The 27,205-nt window shown below is 49.6% G+C and overlaps 2 protein-coding genes across 2 annotated transcripts in view; one reads left to right on the top strand and one right to left on the bottom strand.

The window, feature by feature from the left end:
* Positions 1-27,205, top strand: part of LOC148217875 (uncharacterized) — a 115,844-nt gene that overhangs the window by 61,011 nt on the left and 27,628 nt on the right. Inside the window, 2 exon segments of the mRNA XM_088158431.1 lie at positions 3,165-3,183; positions 15,619-16,137. Of these exon segments, the coding sequence (XP_088014557.1) occupies positions 3,165-3,183; positions 15,619-16,137 (538 nt within the window).
* LOC148217876 (uncharacterized) lies at positions 20,205-25,071 on the bottom strand. The gene is made up of 2 exons (XM_088158434.1): positions 24,991-25,071; positions 20,205-21,831 (listed from the first exon to the last, which is right to left on the bottom strand). The coding sequence occupies exon 2, from the start codon at positions 21,819-21,821 to the stop codon at positions 21,078-21,080; it is 744 nt and encodes a 247-aa protein (XP_088014560.1). The 5' UTR covers positions 21,822-21,831; positions 24,991-25,071; the 3' UTR covers positions 20,205-21,077.

Here is a 27,205-nt window from a genome sequence, read left to right as displayed (position 1 = left end):
CCCCAAGTCCCTGCCAGGAACCCTCAACTCCCTCCAAGCCAGCATCCCCCACAGCCCCTGCAAGTTCCCCCCATGGCACCGGCCGTGGCCGTGTCCCCACATGTCACTGGCCATGTCCCACCATGTCCTCACCCATGGCTGTGTCCCCACCATGTTTCCATCCCTGTCACTGTCCCCCACATCTCCATCCACGCCCGTGTCCCCCCATGTCCCCACAAATGGCCACGTCCCCTTCCATGTCCATGTGTCCCCATGTCACTCTCCAGGTCTGTGTCCCCCATGTCATTGTCCCCCCATGTCCCCACCCATGTCTCAGTTCAGTGTCTTTATTTTCACCCCAGTGTTGGATGTTTTAAAGGGGTGAAGAGAAATGAAAAGCAAATCCAGGCCAAAAGAAAACGATTTCCATGTCTCTGCGAGCTGAGGATTAACGTGCTTGGGAGGGAGGGAAGAACATTTTTTGGAGGAGTTTCCCCCCAACTGTCTGCAAAATCTTGGTCTTTGCCCCCGTCCATCACCATTTGGCTGCAGAAGACACCCTTGGACAAGAGGAAATCAAAATCCTGGAATCACTGAGGTTAAATGTAGTAGTTTTGGTTTATTAATTTGAAATTTTTTTTGTGAGATAGGATTAGGAGGAAGACAAAAAGCAGGCTTTACTTTAAATGGTATAACGATAAATTTTATTACTAGAAATGATAAGAAAAATCCCTTAGAATAAAACTTGAGACTACTTTTTTTTCTTCCATACATTTTTTTTAACACTAAACACGTACAAAAACAACTCAGTTAGTTTACCATCTTTAAAATAGTTTTTTACTAATTTACGTGAAAGTGGAGACATTTTTCAGTCTATGGAGATTTCTTCACAAGAAAACGGATTCTTCTTGTTTTGATGTTACAGTGATTAGCTTCCCAGGAGAATGGAAATCTGATTACTATCTAAAAAGCCTTTATTCAGGCTAATAGTTTTTCTCATAACTTTTATTAAGGACTATATTAATTTATGAGGCACACTTTAAGGATTATAACATTTTAAACAAAAGCTTAATTTATTTTTGAGAATAGAGTTTTTTCCTTTTTGTTTTATTGGGGGGGACAGCAGGGGTTTTCTTATTATTTAAACCTAGGAGATTACTGCAATTTTAACATTTGTTTGCTTTAATATTAATGCTTTTGTTTATAAGTACAGTTAGAACAGTCATACTCACTTCAAAATATTAAAATATTTTTACATGTTTTAAAGGAAACAAGAGTTTTTTCTCCATAGTTTAAAAAGAGAGAAATGTTAGTTCATGACTTTTCTCGTTTCTTTATTTCGGATTTGAGTTTTCTTTTTGTTTGATTTCGGTGCTTTTATATTGTTTCTATGTGTATCACTATTTTGGTGGGTTTGGTTTTTTTTTGTTTTGTTTTTTTTTTGTGTGTGTGTGTGGATTATTTGCTTTTTGTTTGTTTTTTTTTTGGTTTTTTGGGTTTTTTGGTTTTGTTTTGTTTTGTTTGTTTGTTTTTGTTTGGTTTTTGTGTTTTTGGGTTTCTTTGGATCATCCAACACCGATCCTCCCATGGGGGATGGAGCTGGAGCAGAGCACGAAGCTCTTCCCACACTCGGGACACTCACAGGGCTTCCCTTAGTGGAGACTCCGTTGGTGTTGGGTCAAGTGAGAGCTCTGTGAGAAGCTCTTCCCACACTCAGGACACTCGTAGGGCCTCTCCCCAGTGTGGATGCGCCGGTGCCTGATGAGGATGTCGTTGCGGTTGAATCCCTTCCTGCAGTCGGGGCAGCGGAAGGGCCTCTCCTCTGTGTGAATCCGCTCATGTTTGAGGAGATTGGAGCTGGTCTGAAACCTCTTCCCACACTTGGGACACTCGTAGGGCCTCTCTCCAGTGTGGATGCGCTGGTGCCTTCTCAGGGCAGAGATCCACCCAAAGCTCTTCCCACATTCCAAGCAGGTGTAGGGCCGTTCCCCTGTGTGGATCACCTGGTGCCAGATCAGGCTGGTGCTGTAGTTGAAACTCTTCCCACATTCCCCACACTCATAGGGCTTCTCCCCAGTGTGGATCCTCCGGTGCTGGATCAGCTGGGACCTGTAGCTGAAACCCTTCCCACATTCCAAGCACCTGTGGGGCTTCTCCCCTCCAGGAGGCTTCTCCACCAGCTCTGAGCTCTGCCTGGATCTCCGGCCGCCTTCCCGGCTCAGGGAGGGTCTTTCCTCCTCGCAGCTCCCTGGGCTGGGTTTGCAGCCCCTCCTCCTGAGAGATCTCTGGGGCTTTTCTGCCTCCTCCATCTGCGCACACCTGAGGAATGAAAAATCCGGGTTTAGGGGGAAATAACAAGAAGAGAGCTCCATAAACTGGGTGTTCCTCCTTGCCCAAGTTCATCTCTGGAAGTCATTGAGCATCTTGTGTCTGTAATAACCTCCCAAACGCCAAGATTCCCACCCAAAATCCTCCAGACTTTAAGACACGGATCAAAAACACCCCAAATATCAAGCTTCAGCCAAAATCCCCTCCAAAATTGTGCTCGCTTGAAAGGAAAACCTGTGAGAGAATCAGGCCGAAATACAATTTTATAGGAAAAAAGATAAGAGGAAAAAAATCCATGCAATAGTACAAAAGAAAACAACTGACAGAATCAGAATACAACCTGACACCCCGCTAGTTAGGGTGGTGGTAGCAGTCCCGATGAAGTGGTCTTGTTGTAGTAGTGATGCTGTAGAAAGGTCTGGTAGCTCTTGTCCTCTGGAAACCAGTGGGTAAGGGCTGCCTTGGTGTTCCAAATCTCAGATTTTATCTAGGTAGGAAAGGCTTGGCTCCTCCCCCTGGCTGGAGCATCTCCCAATGGGATGATGGAATTTTATCAGTCATGCAGTGGGACTCAATGGCCCATTAACAGAAGATATCTTCCTGGAGGAAGGATGGGTTGTGGAAATGATAAAGAACACTGCCCCAGCTGGTTTTAACAGATGGCCCATTAGCAGAGGATATCTCCCACACAGATAAGGATCACTGCTCCACCTGTTTTTTTCCATCACTCTTTGTTCTTTTGTTTCTGCCCAGGAGCTCTGACTGGTTACTTCATGTTTGCTGCTGATTTCCTCTCCCTTTTGAAGATGAAAATGGTAAAAGTGTCTTTGACCTGCCTTGCTGTATATTGTGAAGAGGAACAGTCATCTACTGCAAGTGGAGCAGAGTTCTGTGAGTGCTGTATCAAACCAGACCTCGTCAGACCTGCCAGAACAACTGGTCCATGCTGCCCTTCACTGCTCTGCCTGTTCCCCACTGTTTCATGCCAGAGTAATTTAACTGCTGTTAATTGGGTGTGTGTTTCACTCGAGCCAGTCCAGCAGAACCAGCAGAAAGCAGCCCCAGAATGAATGGGGCTCTGCAGAGGAGCCCCAGACTATTCATCAGCCTGCCCGCAGAACTGGCTCCAACTCTGAACCCTTGTGACCACACTCTGAAGAAGACACACTTCTGATATTTCTGAGGCACTTATGACTGAGGCACGTGCTTGTGCAGGGAAGAATCCCAAAGTTCTTTCTTACTTCAGGAAAAACCCTGCAGCAGTGCATACCCAGCATCTGCTATCAGCACATCCTGGCTGCACGTGCAGGAGAAGCAGCAGCAGCATTGTACACGTGGGTTTGTTAAGCTGAATTCCCCTACACTTTGAACAGTGCTCATCACAAACATATTTAATGGCACACCGATGCCATACATTTCTCCTAAAAGCCTCCCTTGTAACTAAACTTTACTGGAAAGTTAATGCCGAGGATGAACGAGCAACTTCGGTCTCAGTGCGGAGGTGGAGGGGTTCTAAACACTGACTTTCCGAGAGCAGCATCTCTCCTGAAGCGCTCGGGGCCACCCGAGGCGCCGCCGGGAGCGCGGTGCAGAAGCCGGCCCGGAGTCAGCCGCAGCGCCGGGCACCGCGCATCGCTGCTCTGCAGGGCGGCCCGCACGTCCTCCAGCAGCTGCCGCAGGCTGCCCTTCTCCTGCTGCAGCTCGGCCATGCGCTCCTCGGCCCGCTCCAGCGCCACCATCTCCTCGCAGCGCTCTCGGGAGCAGGGCCCCGGCGGCCGCCGCTCGGGCTCGGCGGGGGCTGCGCGGGCGGATGTGGCTCTCGATGTGCTCGCCCTCCCGGCCCAGCGGCAGCCACGGCCCCGCGCGGGTGCTGAAGTGGCCGCAGAGCCGCGCGTGGAGCTGGCGGAAGGTGAGCTCGGCCCAGAGCCCGTCCCACAGCCCCGCGCACTCCTCGGGCTCCGCCGCCTCCTCCGGCCCCAGCGCCCGGCACAGCGTGCGGGACTCCTCGCCGGGGATGCGGCCCGGCCCGGCGCAGTCCCGCTGCTGGAAGATCTCGTGCAGGGACTGCTCCGGGCCGCTGGCCAGCACGACCATCTCGTTCTCCACGCCGCGCTCCAGCCCGTAGCGGTGGGCGAGGGCGCTGAGCAGCCACTGCGTGCGCCGGGCCGGCCGCCCGGAGGGGTCCCAGCCCTCAGGCGGCTCCATCGCGCCCGCCCGGCCCGCGGCGCTGCCTGAGCATCCTGAGCGCCGCCCGCCCGAGCGCTCGGCCCCGGCCCCGGCACGGAGCGCCCGGCTCGCCCCGCACGGAGCCGCGTCCGCCTTTGTCCGGCAGGAGCAGGGAGTCGGGCAAAGCGGGCAGGTGCCGCCCTGCTCCCTTTGTCTGACAAGCCCGAGCCCCAAGTGTGGTTCTTATTTCTTAGCTAATTTCTCTCTGGTTTCTCTCTGACACAAGCAAGACAATTGCATTGCCCAATTCAGTTTGACAAGTAAGGCTTGTGAACGAGTGAGCGCTTCCACTAAATTAAAAACCCAATGTGCTTGAATGTCGACCTTCTGTTCTCTCAGGCTCCTCAGCTCTGTAGATGAGGTGACTTCCCGGTATTGGTATGTGGGTGTTAAGGGGTCTGTGTTAGAGATGAGTAAGTGTTCAACTCGTTCAAACGAGCTGCCCAAAGCAGTGATTTTGGTCTCTCTTTGGCTGGGCAGTAGGACCGGCGTTGTTGAACGCAGGCAGCAGCACGAGCAGGGCTCCTCCAGCAGCAGGGACACGCCAGGAGCCAGAGGGGACCGTGGCACCAGAGGGGACCGTGGCACCAGAGGGAACCGTGGCACCAGCCGTGCCCGAGGTCTGAACAGGCTGCCAAAATCAGGTGGTGCTGACAGGCTGCGTTAACAGCCCAGGCAAGGCGTGGTGAGGAGCCAGGGCTGGGGGCCACCCAAGGAGTCCTGTCAAGAGCAAATCGTTCTAATATTCTCTCTAGGACAAAAAAGGAACAAACCAGTCCAGTTGATATGTGAGGAAAAAAAATCAAGTTCGTTTAAAACGCTGCTTAATACAGAGTTGGGTTTCTTTTGAGTGAACTGGTGTTAATAAATATTCGGTCCCATATGATGGGGTTTCTCTGCAAATAGGCCTTGATGGGAAATTACTGAATACCTTTGGTTTTGCTCTTTCTTAAGTTGAGCACCTGAGTAGCTTTGTTGAGGAATGGAGAACTATTTGTAGGTCGGTATTTTCTCAGGAGGAGCCTTAAATTTTAGCACAGGAGGAAGGACAGGCAAAGGTTTGAAAGCCTTCCCCTGCTGAAGTGACACACTTTGAGAGGAGTCTGTGAGGAGAAGTCCCCTCAGGCACTGCCAGGGCTGTTTGCCTCCTCTGCAGGCTCAGTATTCTGGGAGTTCCACAAGCCTCAGATGCCACTGTATTTTCCCCTGAATATTTTTTGTCGTGCAGTACACAGGGAGAATATTTTGTGCTAGATTCTCCTCTGGGCTGAGAGGAATGTTGAATTTGTCTTTACAAATGAGCTCTGGGTCTGCCTGTAGATAAGGTTAAGCACTGAGAGATAAAAGAAACAATGGGATGGATTCCACTGATTGATGAATGGAAAAAGATATTTGCCTTTACAAACAAACTGTAAGGCTGCTGATAAATCAAATTGGATATCAAAAGATGAAAGAAGCAAGGGGGGAGGGGAAACTATGAATTATATAAAAAATAAAAAGGAAAAGGGAGGGTTATACATTAGAGGGGAATTTCAGGTATCAGGCGTTCCGAGAAGTCTGTGCCTCTCAAGTACCTCAGCCAATGGGGAAAGAGAGAGGGAAATGTGGCCGGGAAAATAGGATAAAAAGGAGGCTGCGTCCTCCAAAAATTTGAGAGATCCCAGGGGAATGTGCCATGGCCTCTCCCTTTATTCGAATAAAGCAAAAAGGACTCCTCTGTCTCCTTTTTGGACATAAACCTCTGGTGTTTGTGGATTAATTTTCCTGACAATTTTGGGGGCTCGTCCGGGATCTTTCCACCGTCCGGGGCAGCGAGTGGAGCTGAAGGCGCCTCACCCAGTTTGGGTGATCAGCTCCCCTTGGTGCCGGCCGGTACCGGGCGATCCATTGGGTTCCCGAGACTGTCCAGGAGACAGACGAGTGGCGGACCAGGGGGGTCCGTGCAGAGTCCGCAGGGAAGGACCACTGAAAATCTCACCGGTGAGTAAAATGGGATCTTCGGGGAGCAAACCTGGGAGGGCACCCTTGGTGGGCAGCACAGGTGAACCTGAGAGGGCATCCATGGAGGGTAGCACAGGTAAAACGGGGCACCCAGAGAGGGTTGGAAAGGTGAAGCCGGGAAGGGGCCCCGGCAAATGGGATGACGATCCCATAATACCCCCGGAGAGTCCCTTGGGGTGAATGCTGAGGTCTTGGGACAGATTGTATATTCACCCAGACATAACTATGGAAATGATGGTAAAATATTGTTATTTTGTGTGGCCAGAGTATAAGTTGGCAAGGGGACTTATATGGCCACCTTATGGAACAGATAAAATTCATTTGTGTTGAATTTTGTGAAGGTATCTAGAGGAGAATTGGAAAGGATGGATTGAAAGGGAATGTGGATTAATATGGGTCAGACAAGAAACAAGAGAAATGTATATGTTAAGAAAAAAGAGGAGGAAGAGGAAAGTGGTGAGGATTGGGATGTTTTTCAGCTCCTTCCCCCGTCTTGTCCTCCAGTGTTGCCAGCTGACCCAGGGCCAGCTGCAGGTCGTCTGTATCCTCAACTTTCAGAGCAAGGGGATCAGGGAAATGTTATTCCCACAGCCCCACCTGAGAAGGGTGATGGTGTAGGGGGAGGGGAGCAGCATGTTGTATCACCCCCCAGAACTAGAAGAGGAACTCAGTTTAGGGCATCAGAAGCCCCCCAAGAGACAGGGGTATACCAGATGCCACTCTGTCAAGTTCCTTTGGGGGGTCAAGGGGGAGGATTTGGGTTTGTAATTGTACCACTCACTACCCAGAATATAAGAGGGTTAAAAAAAAAATATTTATATGTTGCCATAGGGGTGGGGGAAAAGATAGAGAAATATTTGGGAAATGCGGATTATACATGGAAGGATTGGGATTTTCTTTTGGGAATTTTGTTTGGGTCATCAGAGAAACGAATGATTTTGCAGAAAGCTCGGCAGCTGTGGGAGGATGAACACCCACAAGCAGCAGGGGGGGCTGGACCCAATGCACCTACGGTGGGTGATGCCATCCCCCAGGCAGACCCCCAGTGGGACCCAAATAACCAGGCCAGTCTGGCTCACCGTGATTGCCGTGCTTATTTGATCAGGGCAATCAAGTCAGCGGCTCCCAGAACGAACAACATAGCTAAGGCTCTGTCGTTAGAACAGGAGAAACAGGAAAGGCCTCATTGGTTGGAGAGGATTAGGGATGCCTTGAGGAAGCACGGGGGGATGGATCCTGAAGGGCCAGCCTTCAACACATTGCTTAAAGTACAATTTGTTACTAAGGCCTGGCCTGATATAAGGAAAGGGGTACAAAAAGATAAAAAGTGGCAAAATAAGCCTCTAGAGGAATTGGTTAGAAAACCACAGCAGATATATGTAAGAAGGGATGAGGAAAAGGCAGAAGCTAAAGCAAGGATGATGGCAGAGTTTGTGCAGCCCTGGAGGAATAAACCACAGGGTCCAAGGGGTCCCCAGGGACAGAGGGGACGGGGTCGGCCACAAGGAAGGGGCAGAGGGATTCCCTCCTCGGCAGGGGACAGCCGACCCAAACAGCGGCTGGGGAAGAACCAGTGTGCTGTCTGCAGGGCAGAAGGGCATTGGAAAAACGAGTGTCTGCAGAAACAACTGGACCCTCAGGAGGGGGAAGTCCAGAGAATAATAGAAATGGATTGTTAGGGGTGTCAGGGGCTCCTATTATACCAAGGACCCACCACTCAGGAGCCCTTGGTAACTTTTAAGGTGGGTCCGGATCGAGAGGAGGTGTGTTTTCTGGTAGACACGGGGGCCTCTCCGTCCAACTTAAATTTTATACCTAAGGGGGGGAAATTGTCAAAAAGATCCTTGGTTATTCAAGGAGTAAGCGGGAAGGATGAGCGAGTGCATTTTATTCAACCGCTGTTAATAGATGTGGGGGACAGATTTGAAGTGCATGAATTCTTGTTTGTTCCTAATTGTGATTGTAATTTACTGGGAAGAGATTTTATGGCTAGAATGGGAATGCAAATTAGTATTGTACGAAGTGACACGGAGTCCGAAACTGTGATATCTTTGTGTAAAATGTCTGAGAAGGCTTATGCTGAAATAAATCAGGAAGTATGGGCAGCTCCAGGGAAATATGAGAAACTGGACATGGAGCCTCTCCAAATTACTTTGAAGCAACCAGGACAAGTGGTGTCTAAAAAGCAATACCCTCTTTCAAGGGAGGGAAAGAAGGGGTTACAGCCTGTTATTGAGTCCCTGCTAAAAGCAGGTCTTTTAGAGCCGTGTGTCTCCCTATAACACTCCTATCCTGCCGGTTAAGAAACCAGATGGAACCTACAGAATGGTGCAGGATTTAAGAATAATAAATGAGATTGTCAAACCAAGGCATCCCACAGTTCCAGATCCATACACAATCCTGAATCAAATCCCTTCTTCACATCAGTATTATTCTGTACTGGATTTGAAGGATGCTTTCTGGGGGTGTCCAATCACAGAAGATAGTAAACAGTATTTTGCTTTTGAGTGGGAACAGGAGGAAGGAGGGAAAATGATAAAACAACAATTGCCATGGACAGTACTCCCTCAAGGATATACAGAGTCACCAGTTCTGTTTGGGCAAGCTTTGCAGAAAATATTAAGAGAGTTTACTCCACCCTCAGGAGTCAAGTTGTTGCAGTATGTAGATGATTTGCTCTTATCAGGGGAACAGGAAAAGGTGGTTGAAGAGGCTACTGTAAAGCTGCTGAATTTTCTTGCAAAAAAGGGACTTAGAGTATCCAAAAAGAAAGCACAATTAGTAGAAAAGAAGGTCAAATATTTGGGACACATTCTGTCCAAAGGGTTACGGTGTATTGATCCAGAAAGGATACAAGGGATTTTACAGGTACCATTACCCCAGACTAAAAAGGAGTTACAGCGGTTTTTAGGGTTGGTGGGGTACTGTAGAGCATGGATCGAGGATTTTTCTGTGGTGGCCAGACCTTTATATAACTTTTTAACTCAAAACAGTCCTAATGTCGTGGTGTGGACACCAGGAGGAGAGAAAAGCTTTAAGAAATTAAAAGACAAATTGGTTAAGGCCCCAGTCTTGGCTCTTCCAGATGCAGAAAAAGAATTTCAGCTATATGTGGATGTCAAACAGGGTCATGCTAAAGGAATTTTGGTGCAAAGAGCATGGGGGAACACGGAGGCCTGTTGCCTGTTTTTCTGAGTTGTTAGACCCGGTGCCAGAGGCGACCCCATTGTCTGCAGAACTGTGCAGCCACAGCTCTGATGGTGGCTGAGGCCCGAAAGCTGACAAGGGGAGGGGATCTCATTGTTAAAGTCCCACATCAGATTAAAGCTTTGTTAACTGAGAGAGCCTCTAAGTGGATGACGAGTGCTCGATTATTACAGTAGGAATCTTGTTTAATGGAACAGGAGGATTTAGAATTTAAAAGTGGAGAAGATTTTAATCCAGCCTCTTATTTAAATGGCCCTGGAGAAAAGGGGGGCCAGAAAGAAATCCATGATTGTATCCAGGTTATAGACCTCCAGACACGGGCTAGGGAAGATCTACGGGATATTCCCTGGCCTGAGGGAGAGAATGTGTTCATTGATGGGTCCTCCAAGGTGGTAGAAGGGAAACGATTTACAGGATACTCTATCGTGAATGGGAAGCAATTAAAGGAAGGGGGGAGGTTACCACACACCTGGTCAGCTCAGACAGCAGAGCTGTACGGGCTTGTGAGAGCCTGTGAATTATACCAGGACAAGACAGTAAATATCTTTACTGATTCTAAATATGCATATGGGGTAATACATGCATTTGGAAAACTATGGAAAGAAAGAGGTTTATTAAGCTGCAGAGGAAAGACGTTAGCTCACGAGAACTTAATCTCTCGCCTATTGGAGGCAGTGAATTTACCAAAAAAGGTGGCAATACTCCACATTAAGGGGCATCAGGCAGGATGGTCGGAAGAGGCAATAGGAAACCGACTGGCTGATGAAGAAGCTCGAAAAGCTGCATTGTTGCCAGAAGTCTCTAAGATCCTGCCTTTGCTCCCAGTAACTGCACCGCTGCCAGAGAAACTCTCTTTTCCACCAGAGGAACTTGAGATAATTAAAAAGAGTGAGGCAGAGGAAAGAAAAAAAAAATAATTGGTTTACAAGGGATGGTAAACAGTGGATACCAAAAGCTCGAGCCTTACAATTGTTAAAAGAACTTCATGAAGGGAGTCATTGGGGCTCCCGAGGACTGGCAGAAGCCTTCCTCAAAATGAACGCTGCTGTTGGTCTCTTTAGCCTGGCAAAGCGAGCCACTGAAGGCTGTTTGACTTGTGCTAAAACCAACAACAAAGTTACAAAGAAACTGGCCAGGGAAGGGAGGCGTTGGGCACTACGTCCCTTCCAGAGATGCCAGATGGATTTTACTGAAATGCCTCGAGTGGCAAGATTTAAATATCTTCTGGTAATAGTATGTAAATTAACCGGGTGGCCAGAAGCATTTCCAACTGTGTCAGCAACTACAGGATCAGTTGTTAAAATATTTTTGGAACAAATAATTCCAAGATATGGGATAGTGGAAGCAATAGATTCGGATAGGGGAACTCATTTTACAGGAAAAATTCTTCAAGGAGTTATGACTGCTTTAGGGATACAGTGGAACCTCCATACCCCCTGGCACCCACAGAGTTCGGGTCAGGTTGAGAGGATGAATGGAGAAATAAAGAAACATCTCCTGAAGCTGGTGATAGAAAGTAAAATGCCATGGGTACGGCTCCTGCCCCTGGCTTTAGCAAGAATAAGAGCCAGACCCAGGGGAGATATTCAATTATCTCCCTTTGAATTGATGTTTGGAATTCCTTACCCTTGTAATTCTCAGCCGAGTGGGGGGATAGAGATAAGTGATGTGTATTTGAAACAATATGTGGCTGGATACTGTCTCTTGTGAAATCTCTTCGACAGGAAGCTCAGCTGGCACAGACCCTGCCTTTGGACTTTGCTGTTCACAACATCCAACCGGGACACTGGGTCCTGGTTAAGGAGTGGGAAGAAGCACCACTGGTGGCCAAGTGGCGTGGACCTTTCCAGGTATTGCTGAGCACAGACACAGCCGTCAAGACAGCTGAACACGGCTGGACCCATCACACTCGGGTCAAGGTCTCTGCAGCCCCAGAGATTTGGACATCTCAGCTGGAGGAGAAGGACGAGAAGCCGCGACTGACACTCGGCAGGAGGGGACTGGAGCAGCAGCCAGGGCGTCGACATCGGGGGAAGCCTCGTGTGCCCACCCACAGAGTGCCTGCTGAAATAGTCTGTGTGGGCATCCCTCCTCTCAGATCTCCAGGCACTGGGGGCCAACCCTTGCTGTCATTGTTTTCTTTATGTTAAACTGTTTCTGTGCCTTCACTCGCCACAAGTGGTGTGAAAGACAACGTGAAAGTAAAAATTAAGTTAGGAAATTAGATTACACAATCAGAATGTTTTCTCTTAATAATGTTACCTTTATATTATCAGTTAGGTTGGGGCCAAGAATGGGAAAATAATTTTTTGACCTTAGGAGAAGAAGTAGCAAAAACCTTTAACCTTAGCAATTGTTGGGTCTGTGGAGGGCCAGGGGGATCTGAAAACCGGCCATGGGTGGCCAGCCCAGTTGAACCTAAATGGTGGATTAGCACCCTGAGTGAGGTCCGTAATGGAACAGGATTTTGGGATGAAGAAGGAAGTCAATGGCGGCTTCATTCTTCTGAAAGAGGCACTTACTGTCTGAATAGGACAGGAGGCATATATATGGGAAAAAGCGTTTGTGACTGGACTTTATCTTTGGGTTTAGATTGTTGGACCCCCAACTGCCTTCCTTATGATTGTTCCAGATATCAAGGCAGATGGAATCAAACACATGTTAAGCTCACAAATGGTAGCTGGGTAAAGTGCTCCTACCATAATTACCAGAAAGATTTAAAAGGCTGTAAAGCAGTGGGGAAGGATAAGTTTTTTGACCCCTTATTTTTAAGCTGTCCCAGAGATAATTCCACAAGTAGGACACATGTTATCCGTGACTACCAATGGAAATGGCAACATCGAAATGGAACTCGAACCCTTTTTAATAGGTTCTGGTCCAAATCTAACAAAACAAATCTGGGATGTAACTGCAGGTGGAAACCTCATGTGGGAGCTTGGAAATGCAACTACTGTGATTTTTATGGTGGGGCAACCATTGTTGGGGGACCACTGGGCCCAGGGAGTAAGCTGTATTTTGACTCTCCAATTGACCACGAAAATTGGGAAGGTCCCTTTGCCAATGGGACCTGGGCTTTAAAGGGGCATTACTGGATTTGTGGCCAACATGCATATCGCAGGTTTCCCCCCAAACTGGTCAGGAATATGTTATGTGGGGTATATCAGACACTGCTCTTTCTGCTACCACAGGTTCAGGGAAATCACTTAGGAATCAAGGTACATGATGATCTAATTAGAGAAAAGCAGTCAATTGATGTATCCCTGGCTGGAGGGAGCACCCAAAGATGGGGTGAAGATGAATGGCCACCTGAACGAATCATACAACACTACGGACCAGCCACTTGGAATCCTAATGAATTCATATCAGGTGCCAGAGAACCCCTTTATAATCTAAACCGGATAATTAGGTTACAAGCTGTCTTTGAAATAGTAAGTAACCAGACAGCTACAGCTCTTGACCTTCTTGCTGACCAGTCTATTCAGATGAGAACTGCAATATTTCAACACTGGATGGTATTAGACTATTTATTAGCAGAAGAAGGGGGAGTGTGTGGCAAATTTAATGACTCAAACTGCTGTTTGCAAATAGATGACAATGGAAAGGTGGTAAAACAAATAGCAAAAGGAATAAGAAAATTAGCTCATGTGCCAGTCCAAACATGGAAAGGATGGGAATGGGACATGTTTTCTTGGCTACCTGGTGGACTATGGGTTAAACAACTGCTTTTTTTCCTCTTATGTGCTGTAGCAACTCTAATCTTTTTACCATGCACGATCCCTTGCTTAGTACAACTTATTCAACATGTGATCAAAGGGATGCAGGTAAGAGCCACGCCCACTAATTCAGACATGGTTACAAAAGGACAGAAATTGATGTCCCTCCAAATAATTACAAAACCAAAAAGGACTCAGGAACAAAAAAAATTAAGTCAATGATAGCTAAAGTTTGTAAAGACAATTATTGAAAAATTAAAAGAGGGGGGATTGCGAGTAATGTTGAATTTGTCTTTCCAAATGAGCTGTGGATCAGCCTGTAGATAAGGCTAGCACTGAGAGATAAAAGAAACAATGGGATGGATTCCACTGATTGATGAATGGAAAAAGATATTTGCCTTTACAAAGAAACTGTAGGGCTGCTGATAAATGAAATTGGATATCGAAAGATGAAAGAAGCAACGGGGGGAAAACTATGAATTCTGTAAGAATTAAAAATTAAAAGGGAGGATTATACATTAGAGGGGAATTTCAGGTATCAGGCGTTCCGGGAAGTCTGTGCCTCTCAAGTACCTCAGCCAATGGGGAAAGAGAGAGGGAAATGCGGCTGGGAAAATAGGATAAAAAGGAGGCTGCGTCCTCCAAAAATTTGAGAGATCCCAGGGGAATGTCCCATGGCCTCTCCCTTTATTCGAATAAAGCAAAAAGGACTCCTCTGTCTCCTTTTTGGTCATAAACCTCTGGTATTTGTGGATTAATTTTCCTGACAGAAAGAACTTGGGGATTCTTACCTGCACAAGCTCGTGCAGTGCCTCAGTCATAAGTGCCTCAGAAATATCAGAAGTGTGTCTTCTTCAGAGTGTGGTCACAAGGGTTCAGAGTTGGAGCCAGTTCTGCGGGCAGGCTGATGAATAGTCTGGGGCTCCTCTGCAGAGCCCCATTCATTCTGGGGCTGCTTTCTGCTGGTTCTGCTGGACTGGCTTGAGTGAAACACACACCCAATTAACAGCAGTTAAATTACTCTGGCATGAAACAGTGGGGAACAGGCAGAGCAGTGAAGGGCAGCATGGACCAGTTGTTCTGGCAGCTCTGACGAGGTCTGGTTTGATACAGCACTCACAGAACTCTGCTCCACCTGTGACACTTCCACTTGCAGTAGATGACTGTTCCTCTTCACAATATCCAGCAAGGCAGGTCAAAGACACTTTTACCATTTTCATCCTCAAAAGGGAGAAGAAATCAGCAGCAAACATGAAGTAACCAGTCAGAGGTCCCAAGAAGAAACAAAAGAACAAAGAGTGGTGGAAAAAAACAGGTGGAGCAGTGATCCTTATCTCTGTGGGAGATATCCTCTGCTAATGGGCCATCTGTTAAAACCAGGTGGGGCAGTGTTCTTTATCTTTTCCACAACCCATCCTTCCTCCAGGAAGATATCTTCTGTTAATGGGCCATTGAGTGCCACTGCATGACTGATAAAATTCCATCATCCCATTGGGAGATGCTCCAGCCAGGGGGAGGAGCCAAGCCTTTCCTACCTAGATAAAATCTGAGATTTGGAACACCAAGGCAGCCCTTACCCACTGGTTTCCAGAGGACAAGAGCTACCAGACCTTTCTACAGCATCACTACTACAACAAGACCCCTTCATCGGGACTGCTACCATCACCCTAACTAGTGGGGTGTCAGGTTGTATTCTGATTCTGTCAGTTGTTTTCTTTTGTACTATTGCATGAATTTATCTCTTTTCCTATAAAACTGTATTTCTGACTTGGAGTCTTTCACTGGTTTTGCTTTTGAATCAGCACAATTTTGGGGGGGATTTTGGCTGAATCTTGATATTTGGGGAGGTTTTGATCTGTGTCTTAAAGTTTGGAGGATTTTGGTTGGGAATCTTGGTGTTTGGGAGGTTATTACAGACATAAGATCCTCAATGACTTCCAGAGATGAACTTGGGCAAGGAGGAACACCCAGTTTATGGAGCTCTCTTCTTGTTATTTCCCCCTAAACCAGGAATTTTCATTCCTCAGGTGTGCGGGGATGGAGGAGGCAGAAAAGCCCCGGAGATCTCTCACGAGGAGGGGCTGCAAACCCAGCCCAGGGAGCTGTGAGGAGGAAAGACCCTCCCTGAGCCGGGAAGGCGGCCGGAGATCCAGGCAGAGCTCAGAGCTGGTGGAGAAGTCTCCTGGAGGGGAGAAGCCCCACAAGTGCTTGGAATGTGGGAAGGGTTTCAGCTACAGCTCCCAGCTGATCCGACACCAGAGGGTCCATACTGGGGAGAAGCCCTATGAGTGTGGAAAATGCAGGAAAAACTTCAGGACTATTTCTGATCTGATGAAGCACCTGGTGATCCACAGAGGGGAACGGCCCTACACCTGCTTGGAATGTGGGAAGAGCTTTGGGGGGAGTTCCAGTCTGAGACAACACCAGCGCATCCACACCGGGGAGAGGCCCTACGAGTGTCCCAAGTGTGGGAAGAGGTTTCAGACCAGCTCCAATCTCCTCCTACATGAGCGGATTCACACAGAGGAGAGGCCCTTCCGCTGCCCCGACTGCGGGAAGGGATTCAAGCACAACACCACCCTCACTGTCCACCGGCGCATCCACACTGGGGAGAGGCCCTACGAGTGTCCTGAGTGTGGGAAGAACTTCTCACAGAGCTCTCACTTGACCAAACACCAACGGAGTCACCACTAAGGGAATCCCTGTGAATGCCCCAAGTGTGGGAAGAGCTTCGTGCTCTGCTCCAGCTCCATCCTCCATGGGAGGATCGGTGTTGGATGATTCCCAGTGACCCCCATTTGGTGAGGGTGAAGGGGTTTGAGAGATTTCTTTCCCTTCTTCTTGTCCTGCCGTGATTTGGTTGGTAATAAATTTCCTCTCTGTGCCCAGGCTGGGTCTGTGGTGCACATTTTGCTGTTTGGTATGGGATGCTTCCCCTTTTTACACCATCCCAGGAACTCTGGGTTAAACTTTCTCCCCACTGTTCCAGCTGGAGGGGCAGGGTCAGTGGCTTTGGTGGGTGCCTGGCATTGGGCCAGCATCACTCAGGCCATGGGCAGCCCTGAGATTCCAGTGTGGTGATGCATTCCCCCACTCCTAGAGAAAGTGCCAACCCAAACTGAGGCCAGGATGAAACATGGTTATGACTGGAGCCCACTCTCTTGTGACCCTCTCAACAGAAATCCAAAAGGAGACCTTTGAGCTCTCCTGGGCCACCGTGGGCTGTGACCAGCAGTCTCCCTCTGAGGGGCCTCTCAGAGCCAGCAAACCCTCGGCTTTGCTGTGCCTGGAGGATCGCTGAAACACGACGTGTCCTGGGCCCATACCCTCACTGCTCAAGGCCCCATCCTTCGGCCAGTGGGAGATGCAAAAACATCTGAAGGGAGGATTTCACTGAGCTCTGGGGGGAATTGCTTGCACTGACTGTTCCTGTCTGTGTGTGTGCCCCTGCACATATGCTATAGCACATCTGGGAGAAATACAGCTTTCCTAGATGTGGAAGTACCTTGGATATCTAAGTTAGGCCTGTAAGCAAGGTTCAGTTATAGTTATGAACATACTTAAATGCTGTTAAATGCTAAGTGTTTTGCTAAGTTCTTAAATGTAAGTCATAAGTGTTGTTATTGTATTAAGTTGCTAAATACAACTTGGAAGTTACAGCTGTAAGTTAGGTTAAATGCTGTTAAGTGTTATTGCTCTGTGGAATTGTTAATGTTAAGTTCTAAGTTAAGTTAGGTATAAGTTTGGTGTTGTTCGTCTGTTGATTTGCTAGGCCTAAGGTATAACTTAAGTTACAAATTAAGGTAGAAGTTCAAATGTTTTTAGGCCGTGTTCCTTTTAATCCCTGCATGCACCTAAACACAGCACACACCCACCCACACTCCCCCAGAGAGTTTTCAGTTCATTTCTGTTCCGATTGCATGGATTTTATTTGGTGTTGTTCTTGCCTTGTTGTGCCTCACCTGTCCTGTAGGCAGTGGAGTGAATCTTGCCAACAAACTTATTGTACTTTGTTGCTTAATATTAAATCTGACTTTTGTTCATGCATTTGTCACCGATTTTTAAGCGATCTCAAACGCTCTCATTCATGACAGCACCACAATGTCCCGCATCACCGAGGGCCCTGACACAAGCCCGTGTCACAAAGGGCCACCCCCGGCACCCAAGAGCAGAGGGACAGCCTGGAAGCGGCCCGGAGCAGCCCCGGCCTCGTGTCCCTGTAGCCCCTGGCGTGGCCAGAGCCCTGGGAGGCTTTGGGGTCCCCACGTTGGTGTCCCAGGGGTTCCCCGTCTCCAGGCTCATCCCTTCTGCGGGCTGCCCCTTCTCCAGGCTCCCCTCACTCCCGGCTCTCGGGGTCCCCCCTCTCCAGGCCCCCATTTCAGGCTCTGGCACTCCCGGGGCTCTCCCCTTTTCGCTTTCCCCCCTCAAGGCTGCTCCCCTCGCCCTGCCAGTCCCGGGCGATCGCCACGGGGCTCCGGGGACCTCCATCCCCCACCCACCGCCGGGGCTCTGTCTGCAGCCGCCACCCAGACATCCCCAAAAAAACCACCCGGGGACCCCGCAGGATCCCCCAAAAGGGGATTTCGGGACAGCTTTGGAGCCCTGCAAGATTCAAACATCGCTCCGTCCGCCGTCTCCCGAAATACACAAACAGGGAGAACCAAAGATACATCGGGTGAGCTCCAAATATCCCTCTCCCTCTCAAAAAATCCCTGCCAGGACCGCCCAAGATATTCGGGGCGAGGTCCCCCTCCCCGGTCACCTACACAATACGGGGGGGCCGATACTGCGGGCGCGAAGGGGCTGCACATCCAGAGAGCGATGGACGCACGGGCTGCCGCCTCTCGCTGCTCCTCCTCTTCTTGCTCCTCCTCTACCCCTCCTCTTCCTCCTGCTCCTCCTCCTCCCTCTCCTGCTCCTTCTCCTCCATCCCTCGGCTGCCGGCGAGGAGCTCTCTCGGGTGAGCGCGAAGGGAACGGGACCGGTGGGAAAGGGGTGGGAGAGGGGGTATAAAGGGAGATGGGACAGCGGGAAGAGGGTTCCCAGGGAGGGTGTCCACGTTAAGCCCAGGACCCCCAGTCCCCTCCGTGTCCTGCCAGCCCCTCCCGGCGCTGTGGGGTCCGGGCCGTGCCCCAGTGCCGGCTCAGGGGGTGCTCCAGGCTGACGTGCTCCACCTGGAGCTGGAGCTGACCCCGTGCCGGGGGGGGTTTCCAGCAGCACCAGGAGCTGGTAGAAATCCAGTCCCCACTGGGGACCAGGTCGGTGGCCACCACGTGTCCCGAGAGCTCCTGCTGGCCCTGGAACCAGCTCAGCTGGATGTGGGCAGGGTAGAAATCCATCAGGGAGTAGAGCAGGCAGCCGGGGCCGGGCTGGGAGCTCGAGGGAAGCAGTGAGATGGACACAGGGGGGCATTGGGAGAGAGTGGGGATACACTGGAATCAACTAGGGGGAACTGGGAGATGGGAGAGGGCTGGTGTTGCACTGAGAGGGACTGGGAATTAAATTGGAGAGAGTCGGGGAACACTGGGAAAGAGTGGAGTGGATTGGGGTAATGGGAGAGAGCGTAGCAGTCTGGAATTGGAGTAAAAATTCTTGGAACAGACTGGAAGGGCACTGGGAGAGAGGGTGGAGGTCTGCATTGGAATTAGAAATACTGGGAGTGGACTGGGAATGGAATTGCTGTGGAATGAGAGGAATTCGGAGGGACTCTGGTGGCACTGGGAATGACCGTGAGGACACAGGGACAGACTGGGATGGACTGGGAGAGCAACCGGAGTCACTTGGGGTGAGGGGGCAGGAGGCCCCGGGGATGGGCACAAGAAGGGCTGACGTGTCTCAGGTGATTCCCAGGGAGGTTTTGAGGGGCTCCGGGGTCATCCCCAGGGCAGGGCCCGAGGGGACACGCTCTGCCCCACGCTCACCTCTGCGCTCCACGAGGAACGGGCTGGACAACTCGTAGTTGTGCCGGCAGTGCCTGTCCACCGCAGCCCGTCTGTACTCCATCCATTGCGGGTCGCTGTTCCAGTGCCTGGCAGCCTTGTCCCCAAAGGAGGTGTCCCCACGTGCAGCCCCACATCGCTGCCCAAGTGCAGGAACTGCTCCCGCTTGGAGATGTTCCTCTCCACGAACCTCAGCCGGTCGGTGCCGTGAATGAAGTGACACTCGGACTAAACCATCTCCTGGAACAGCGCTGTGTGTGCAGGACACAGGTCCGGGGGTGTCCCCCCAGCAGCCCCCCAGCAGCCCACAGTCGTCAAGAGCTCCGGGGCAACCCCGACCTTGCACCCCCAGTGCCCCACAGCCGTCATGGGACCCTTCTTCCCACAGTTCCAGTTCCTCTTTTCCAGGCTTCTCTGTATTTTCCTCCCCATTTCCCAACATTCCCCAGTCAGCAGCCCTCCCCAACATCTGTTTGGGGGTCCCACCTCCCCATTTCCCTTTCTCTCCCCACCGTTCCCACCACTTCCCTTCCCGCCCCTCCCGCTCACCCGAGAGCTCCGCGCCCCCAGCCCGGGGGGCTCCCAGTGGCACCAGTAGGGCCCCAGCTGCCCCACACGCCCCATGGCCAGCGCCGGGCAGGGTCTGACACCTCCCCCCTGTTGGAACCCTGGAAACTGAGGGGTTTGGGCTTTCTGTGCTGACAGGCACTGACTTCCAGGAAAACACTGCTTTTTACTAGAGGCCGTGAAGAAGCTTTCCAGAATTGTGTGATAGAACTGAAATCACTGGTGTGTAGTTTGAATAGAAGTGTGTAATGTCCCATGGTGGAAAATTTAGTATTTGTGGTTTTAGAATATATCAATACTTATAAAACAAGATGGATGATTTAGGGTGGAGTTTTCTTTCTTTTTCACCTTCTTCACGGGTCTAGGTGATAATTGTAATTGGATAAAAAATTCCACATTGCAGGTCACACGTGATTGGTTGGTGGGTTAAAAGTAAAAAGAATTTAGCTGTCTGTTCTTAATTGGAAAGATTGGCCCTTAAAAGGCCTTGTAGAAAGAGATACGTCTCCATTTTTAGCCTGTTAGCTAGAAGTGCTGCAGAACTCACTGTAATATAGATAAGAATTAATAAATATCTGAGTCCGAACATGAAATTCCGTCTCTCGAGCATTTAATCCTGACTCTGGAAGTATAAAGGATAAAACGTGATACTCCCCATCCCAAATTCACCTGGCGGGGGGCGCTGGGGGCGGGGCGCGGGTGGAGTCCAGGTGAGGAGCTCTGGGCGCTCTGGGACTGCCTGAGGAGTCATCAGCGCCGCGCGCTCTGATTGGCTCAATTATTTTGGTGCCTTCTCTGATTGGCTGACGAGAAGCCTGGGAGTTGAGAGAAGCAATGGGAGAGATCCCATGCCAAGCACCGGCACGGGAACAATAGACCCAGCCTAAGTACAGCGAGGGAATTTATTACAACCAAATCACAGCAGCACAAGGAGAAGTAAAAGAAATCTCTTCAACCCCATCCCCCCACCCAATGAGGATCACCAGGACCATGGATCACCAGGGCTCTGCCCAACGGGGGTCACTGGGGATCATCCAACACCAATCCTCCCATGGGGGATGGAGCTGGAGCAGAGCACGAAGCTCTTCCCACACTCGGGACACTCACAGGGCTTCCCTTAGTGGAGCCTCCGTTGGTGTTGGGTCAAGTTAGAGCTGTGTGAGAAGCTCTTCCCACAATCAGGACACTCGTAGGGCCTCTCCCCAGTGTGGATGCGCCGGTGGACAGCGAGATGGGAGTTGCGATTGAATCCCTTCCCGCAGTCGGGGCAGCGGAAGGGCCTCTCCTCTGTGTGAATCCGCTCATGGATGAGGCAATTGGAGCTGCTGTGAAACCTCTTTCCACACTTGGGACACTCGTAGGGCCTCTCCCCGGTGTGGATGCGCTGGTGTTTTCTCAGGGCAGAGATCCACCCAAAGCTCTTCCCACATTCCAAGCAGGTGTAGGGCCTTTCCCCAGTGTGGATCACCTGGTGCCACATCAGGTGAGAGATCCTTGTGAAGCCCTTCCCACATTTCCCACAATCATAGGGCTTTTCCCCAGTGTGGAACCTCTGGTGCTGGATCAGATGGGACCTGTACCTGAAGCTCTTCCCACATTTCCCACAATCATAGGGCTTCTCCCCAGTGTGCATCCTCTGGTGCTGGATCAGATCATAGCTCCACCTGAAACTCTTCCCACATTGCAAGCACTTATGGGGCTTCTCCCCTCCAGGAGGCTTCTCCACCAGCTCTGAGCTCTGCCTGGATCTCCGGCCGCCTTCCCGGCTCAGGGAGGGTCTTTCCTCCTCACAGCTCCCTGGGCTGGGTTTGCAGCCCCTCCTCGTGCTGAGAGATCTCTGGGGCTTTTCTGCTTCCTCCATCCCCGCACACCTGAGGAATGAAAATTCCTGGTTTAGGGGGAAATAACAAGAAGAGAGCTCCATAAATTGGATGTTCCTTCTTGCCCAAGTTCATCTCTGGAAGTCATTGAGCATCTTGTGTCTGTAATAACCTCCCAAACACCAAGATTCCGACACAAAATCCTCCAAACTTTAACACACGGATCAAAAACTCCCCAAATATCAAGTTTCAGCCAAAAGCCCCTCTAAAATTGTGCTAGTTTGAAAGCAAAACCAGTGGGAGACTTCAAGTCAGAAATACAATTCTATAGGAAAAAAGAGAAGAGGAATAACATACATGCAATAGTAAAAAAGAAAACAACTGACAGAATCAGAATAGAACCTGACACCCCGCTAGTTAGGGTGGTGGTAGCAGTCCCGATGAAGTGGTCTTGTTGTAGTAGTGATGCTGTAGAAAGGTCTGGTAGCTCTTGTCCTCTGGAAACCAGTGGGTAAGGGCTGCCTTGGTGTTCCAAAGCTCAGATTTTATCTAGGTAGGAAAGGCTTGGCTCCTCCCCCTGACTGGAGCATCTCCCAATGGGATGATGGAATTTTATCAGTCATGCAGTGGCACTCAATGGCCCATTAACAGAAGATATCTTCCTGAAGGAAGGATGGGTTGTGGAAAAGATCAAGAACACTGCCCCACCTGGTTTTAACAGATGGCCCATTAGCAGAGGATATCTCCCACAGAGATAAGGATCACTGCTCCACCTGGTTTTTTCCACCACTCTTTGTTCTTTTGGTTCTTCCCAGGACCTCTGACTGGTTACTTCATGTTTGCTGCTGATTTCTCTCCCTTTTGAAGATGAAAATGGTAAAAGTGTCTTTGACCTGCCTTGCTGGATATTGTGAAGAGGAACAGTCATCTACTGCAAGTGGAAGTGTCACAGGTGGAGCAGAGTTCTGTGAGTGCTGTATCAAACCAGACCTCATCAGACCTGCCAGAACAACTGGTCCATGCTGCCCTTCACTGCTCTGCCTGTTCCACACAAGATGCCATGGCTACGGCTTTTGCCATTGGCTTTGGCCAGAAAAATGCCAGATCCAGGGCAGATATTCCATTATCTCCCTTGGAATTGGTGTGTGAAATTTTTTACCCTGGTAATTCTCCATCTAGTGGAGAATAATCCTACTTTTGTGTTGTCAGTTAGGTTTGGGCCAAGGATGTGACAAGCAATTTTTTCTCCTTGGAGAAGAAGTAGAAAAATCTTGATTGCATTGGAAATTTTTTGTGTATATTTTTGAGTGGCTCTTAATGATGGCAACATTTCCATATGGGTTTTTCCACGTTCACGTTTAGGGTGGATTTTGCAACACCAGAAACGCTTTAAAGGTGATGCTTTAATGCATAAACATTTAAGAAAATATTGTTAAAAAGAAAAAAAAATGGCAAAAAATAATGCAAATTGTGGGGGGTGCACGTGTGAATCACCTAAGGGCTGCTCTGGAAGAGAAGCACTGGATCCAGGCAGCAGGAGAGGAGCTTTAGAAATGCAAATTAACACTGCTAGGGCAAAGTCTGCACCATGTACCAGGCTCTTGTTGCCTGGGGGAGGAATTTCGCTGATTTCCTCTGTCCTTCACCCCCAGCTCTGCCTGCTTGCACAGATGGAATTTGCACAACTAAAGGCATAGCCCATAGTGAGGATATCTGACTGCAACAGAAATTGGTTAAGCTGCAAACGGAATCAGCAAAGGAATACGTTGTGAAAACTTCATGAAAAATGTGGGAAGGGGGAATAATCCCTCTCCCCATCCAACATGTGCTGTCACTGTTCAGAGAAATCAGTTGGGAATCCAAGTATTTGATGATTATTTAGAGAAAAGTGGTCAATTGATGCAGCCCTGGCTGGAGGGAGCACCCAAAAATGGGAAAAAGATGAACGGCCACCAGAACAAATCCTACAACACCACGGACCAGCCCCTGGAAGCCCTAATGATTTCGTACCAGGAGACAAAAAATCATAATCATAATTTGAGTGGCATAATTAGGTTAAAAACTGTCCTCGAAATAATAACCAACCAGACAGCTCCAGCTCCTGACTTTACTGCCCACCAATCCAAGGAAATGAAGAATGACACATGTCACCATGGGATAGAATCAGATTATCTATTAAAAGAAGGAGAGGAGTTTGTGGAAAATTAAATGACTGAAACTGCTATTTGCAAACAGATAATAAGCAAAAAGTGGTGAAACAGATAACAAAGGAAAGAAGAAAATAGCTCATATTCCAATCCAAATGTAGAAAGGATGAGAATGGGACACGTTTCTGTGGTTCCCTGGCAGACCATGGGTTAAACGAATGCTGTTCCTCCTCTGATGTGTTGCAGCAACTCTCATCTTTTTACCATGCACTGAGTGCAGCTCATTCAGCAGGTGAGCAAGGGGACGCAGGTGGCAGCCAGGCCTCCTGATCCAGAAACGGCTACAAAAGGACAGGGAATGAGGTCACTGAGAATAATCCCAAAATCAAAGAGGATCCAGGAAAAGATACTAAGTCAATAGTAATAAAGTTAGTGAAGATAATTTTTGAGAAAATGAGAAGAGGGTTTGAACAGAGTAAGATGAATGTGCCCGGAGACAGGGCCAGGAATTTATAGAAAAGGAAGTAACAAGACAAACCATCAGTTTCAGAAAACTAATTGGCACGGACAGCTGCTCAACCAAGATCCTTCTCAATTCCTGAACTTCGAGAAGGAGAAACACTTAACAGAGCCGGGAATATCGGATGTTATACAAAAGGAGGGGTGCATATTAACGAGGGCATGAAGTAGGCGGATCGCGAAGTCTGAACCTTCCAAGTACCTCAGGCAGTGGGGAAAGGGAGAGGGAGATCCGGCCGGGAAAATGAGGATAAAAAGGCGGCTGCGTTTCAGAGACCGCATTACAAATGTCGCATGGCCTCTCCCCTTGTTCATGAATAAAGTGACTTTTACAGGACTCCTCTGTCTCTTTTGTGTACACAAACCTCTTGCCACGTGAATTATGCCGTAGAGCCCCAGAGACAAGGGCAGCTACCTCTGTGCTGCCCACAGGAACCGGGACGAGCCAGCGCTGCTCCGGCACCGGCTCCTCCGAGGCTGCAGGTGGGTCTGGGCTCCATCCCGGACTCACCCCCAGCTCCCAGCGCCCTCAGCTCCCGCTCACCCCGAGCTCCCGGCGGTTCAGGGCAGCAGCGGTTCCTTGGCCTCCTGCCCGCTCCTCAGGCGAGGTTTCCGAGAAATGGCGGAGCTCGGGCAAAGGGAGCAGAGTCCGTGCCGCGTGCAGAGCCCGCCCCTCGCGGCGATTGGCTGATTCCGCTGTCACTCCTCGAATTCGCGCGCTGATTGGGCAGAGCCGGGGAGAGCCCGGCCCCGGGGCCGCCGCCACCAGGAGACAAAGAGCGAGCGAGGGGGACGGGGCTTGTGTGACTTAGAGCAAAGGATAAATCCATCTCAAACAAAAGATGTTCTTACCAAGCAAAAAGATTTTCACAGACAAACAAGAAAGCTGGCGTGGCAAGTAGAGAAAAGAGCTCAGAATTTTCCAATGCAAGAACACTGAAAAAGTACTTCTAGCTTAAAGTGTGTCATACTAACCTTTGGTGATTGGACAATAGTAACATGAATATGGTAATGTTAGTAGTAAGGATAGGCTATAGGTAACAGTAAAGGATGCTCTGTAATGGAAAGTATAGAATGCACTGTAACCAGAACTAGAGAAGCTTCAGACGAACCTACAGCTGTGGCTGAAAAGGCTCCACGACCTGTGGATTGCTGTATCATCTGGATACAAAAACCAGCATTTTAAAGAGCCGTCTGGAGCCCCACATAGCTCGTTTTGGCTCTTACAGACGGGCACACACAGACACACACACACACACACACACACACACACACACAGACACCCCCCCAGCACATCCGTGCTACACACACACCCACCTAGGCACAGTCTCCACTAATGCTCACCTGCCCACAAGCACAAGACCTGTTGTCCTTAGAGAGCTCGTGCACACGAATACGTGCAGTGTCATTGACACACGGATGTCCCACACAGAGCCGTGCTCACCCTTGCGGAGCTGTGCACACCTACAAGCACAGAGCTGTGCACAGACTCCACACACGTGTACACAGCAGTGCACAGATGTGAACAGTGCTGTGCACACCCGCACACATGGACACTGTGCAAAGCGGGACGGGCACTCTTACATCTGGACACGCTAGAAAATATCCGTGTGTGCAGCTGTGCACACTGACACACGTGTGCACTTCGGTGTCTGTGTGTGCACACAGAGCTCTGCACACTGGCACACGTGTGCACTGCACTTTTCTAGAGCCCTCCTGGCCCCGACCCCCCTGTGGGTCTCTCTGTGGGGTCATGACACGGTGGGGATGGGGACAGGAGAGGGGAGTATGGATGGGACATTGTGGCACAGTTAATGCCTACAATTAGTTAAAATATGTCACTAGAAGTTCTTCTTACTTCCCCAACCCTCCCCCACACTCGAATATAGGTCCTGCATTCCTGCAGGCAGCACAAGGCGACACAGAACCCTGTTTTTGGGAACAATTTCTTGGTTATTTCCCTCTGGCGAGGCTCCGGGTCGGGACAATGGGATGGTTCCTCTCCTCTCATGGTCTTAGGGGCAACCAGCCCTGTTCCTTTCTTCATCTCACTCTCTGCAGAGCTCTGTCCACCATCATTCGCCTTTAATGAAGAAACAAAAGACAACCTAGAAATCTCCCTCCCAGTGCAAACAACACACAGAGAATCTGTGCTGGAAAGAGAACATCCATGGTGAACAGTGAGCTCACTGTACAAACAGGAAAGGCCAGGCCAGTGCCCACATGAGTCGAGTCACATCCAGTGATTGTCACCCTCCCAGGCAATATTCAACCTCTCAGCCTCACAGACCTCTGTTCTAGTACTCCCGGTGGGGTCCTGGAAAGAGAATGGTGGCACATCTACTGCCTGCTACCCCCTCTAGGCAATATTCAACTGTTTCGTTCACAGACTCATCTTCTAGCACTCTCGGTGGGCTCAGCAGAGCCACTTCCCACTGGTGGGGGCAAAGAGCACCCTCTGTGCCTTTGTGGTGGGAGCAGACAGTGTTGTCTCAAAGGAAAGGTCAGAGAGAGACGAAGCTGGACCTCTGCCTCCTGCCCCTCACCACACAAGGGCAGGAGGGCACAAAACTGAGCACTTTTTTTTTTTTTTCTGTCATTTCCAGGAGCTTGACTAGCTCGAAGGAGAGGATTAGAAAGATTTCTTGAGGATCACTGCCAGTGCACAGCACACATGGCATCCCTCACCCCTTACATCATCATGGGATGGAGGGGTAGGAACCAACAACAGCCCTACCCCACTGCTCCAGAAGCCAAAA

This window comes from Sturnus vulgaris, unplaced genomic scaffold, assembly GCF_052056855.1.
Source record: "Sturnus vulgaris isolate bStuVul1 unplaced genomic scaffold, bStuVul1.hap1 Scaffold_198, whole genome shotgun sequence".
Lineage (NCBI taxonomy): Eukaryota > Metazoa > Chordata > Aves > Passeriformes > Sturnidae > Sturnus > Sturnus vulgaris.
This window is presented reverse-complemented; position numbering and strand designations above follow the sequence as displayed.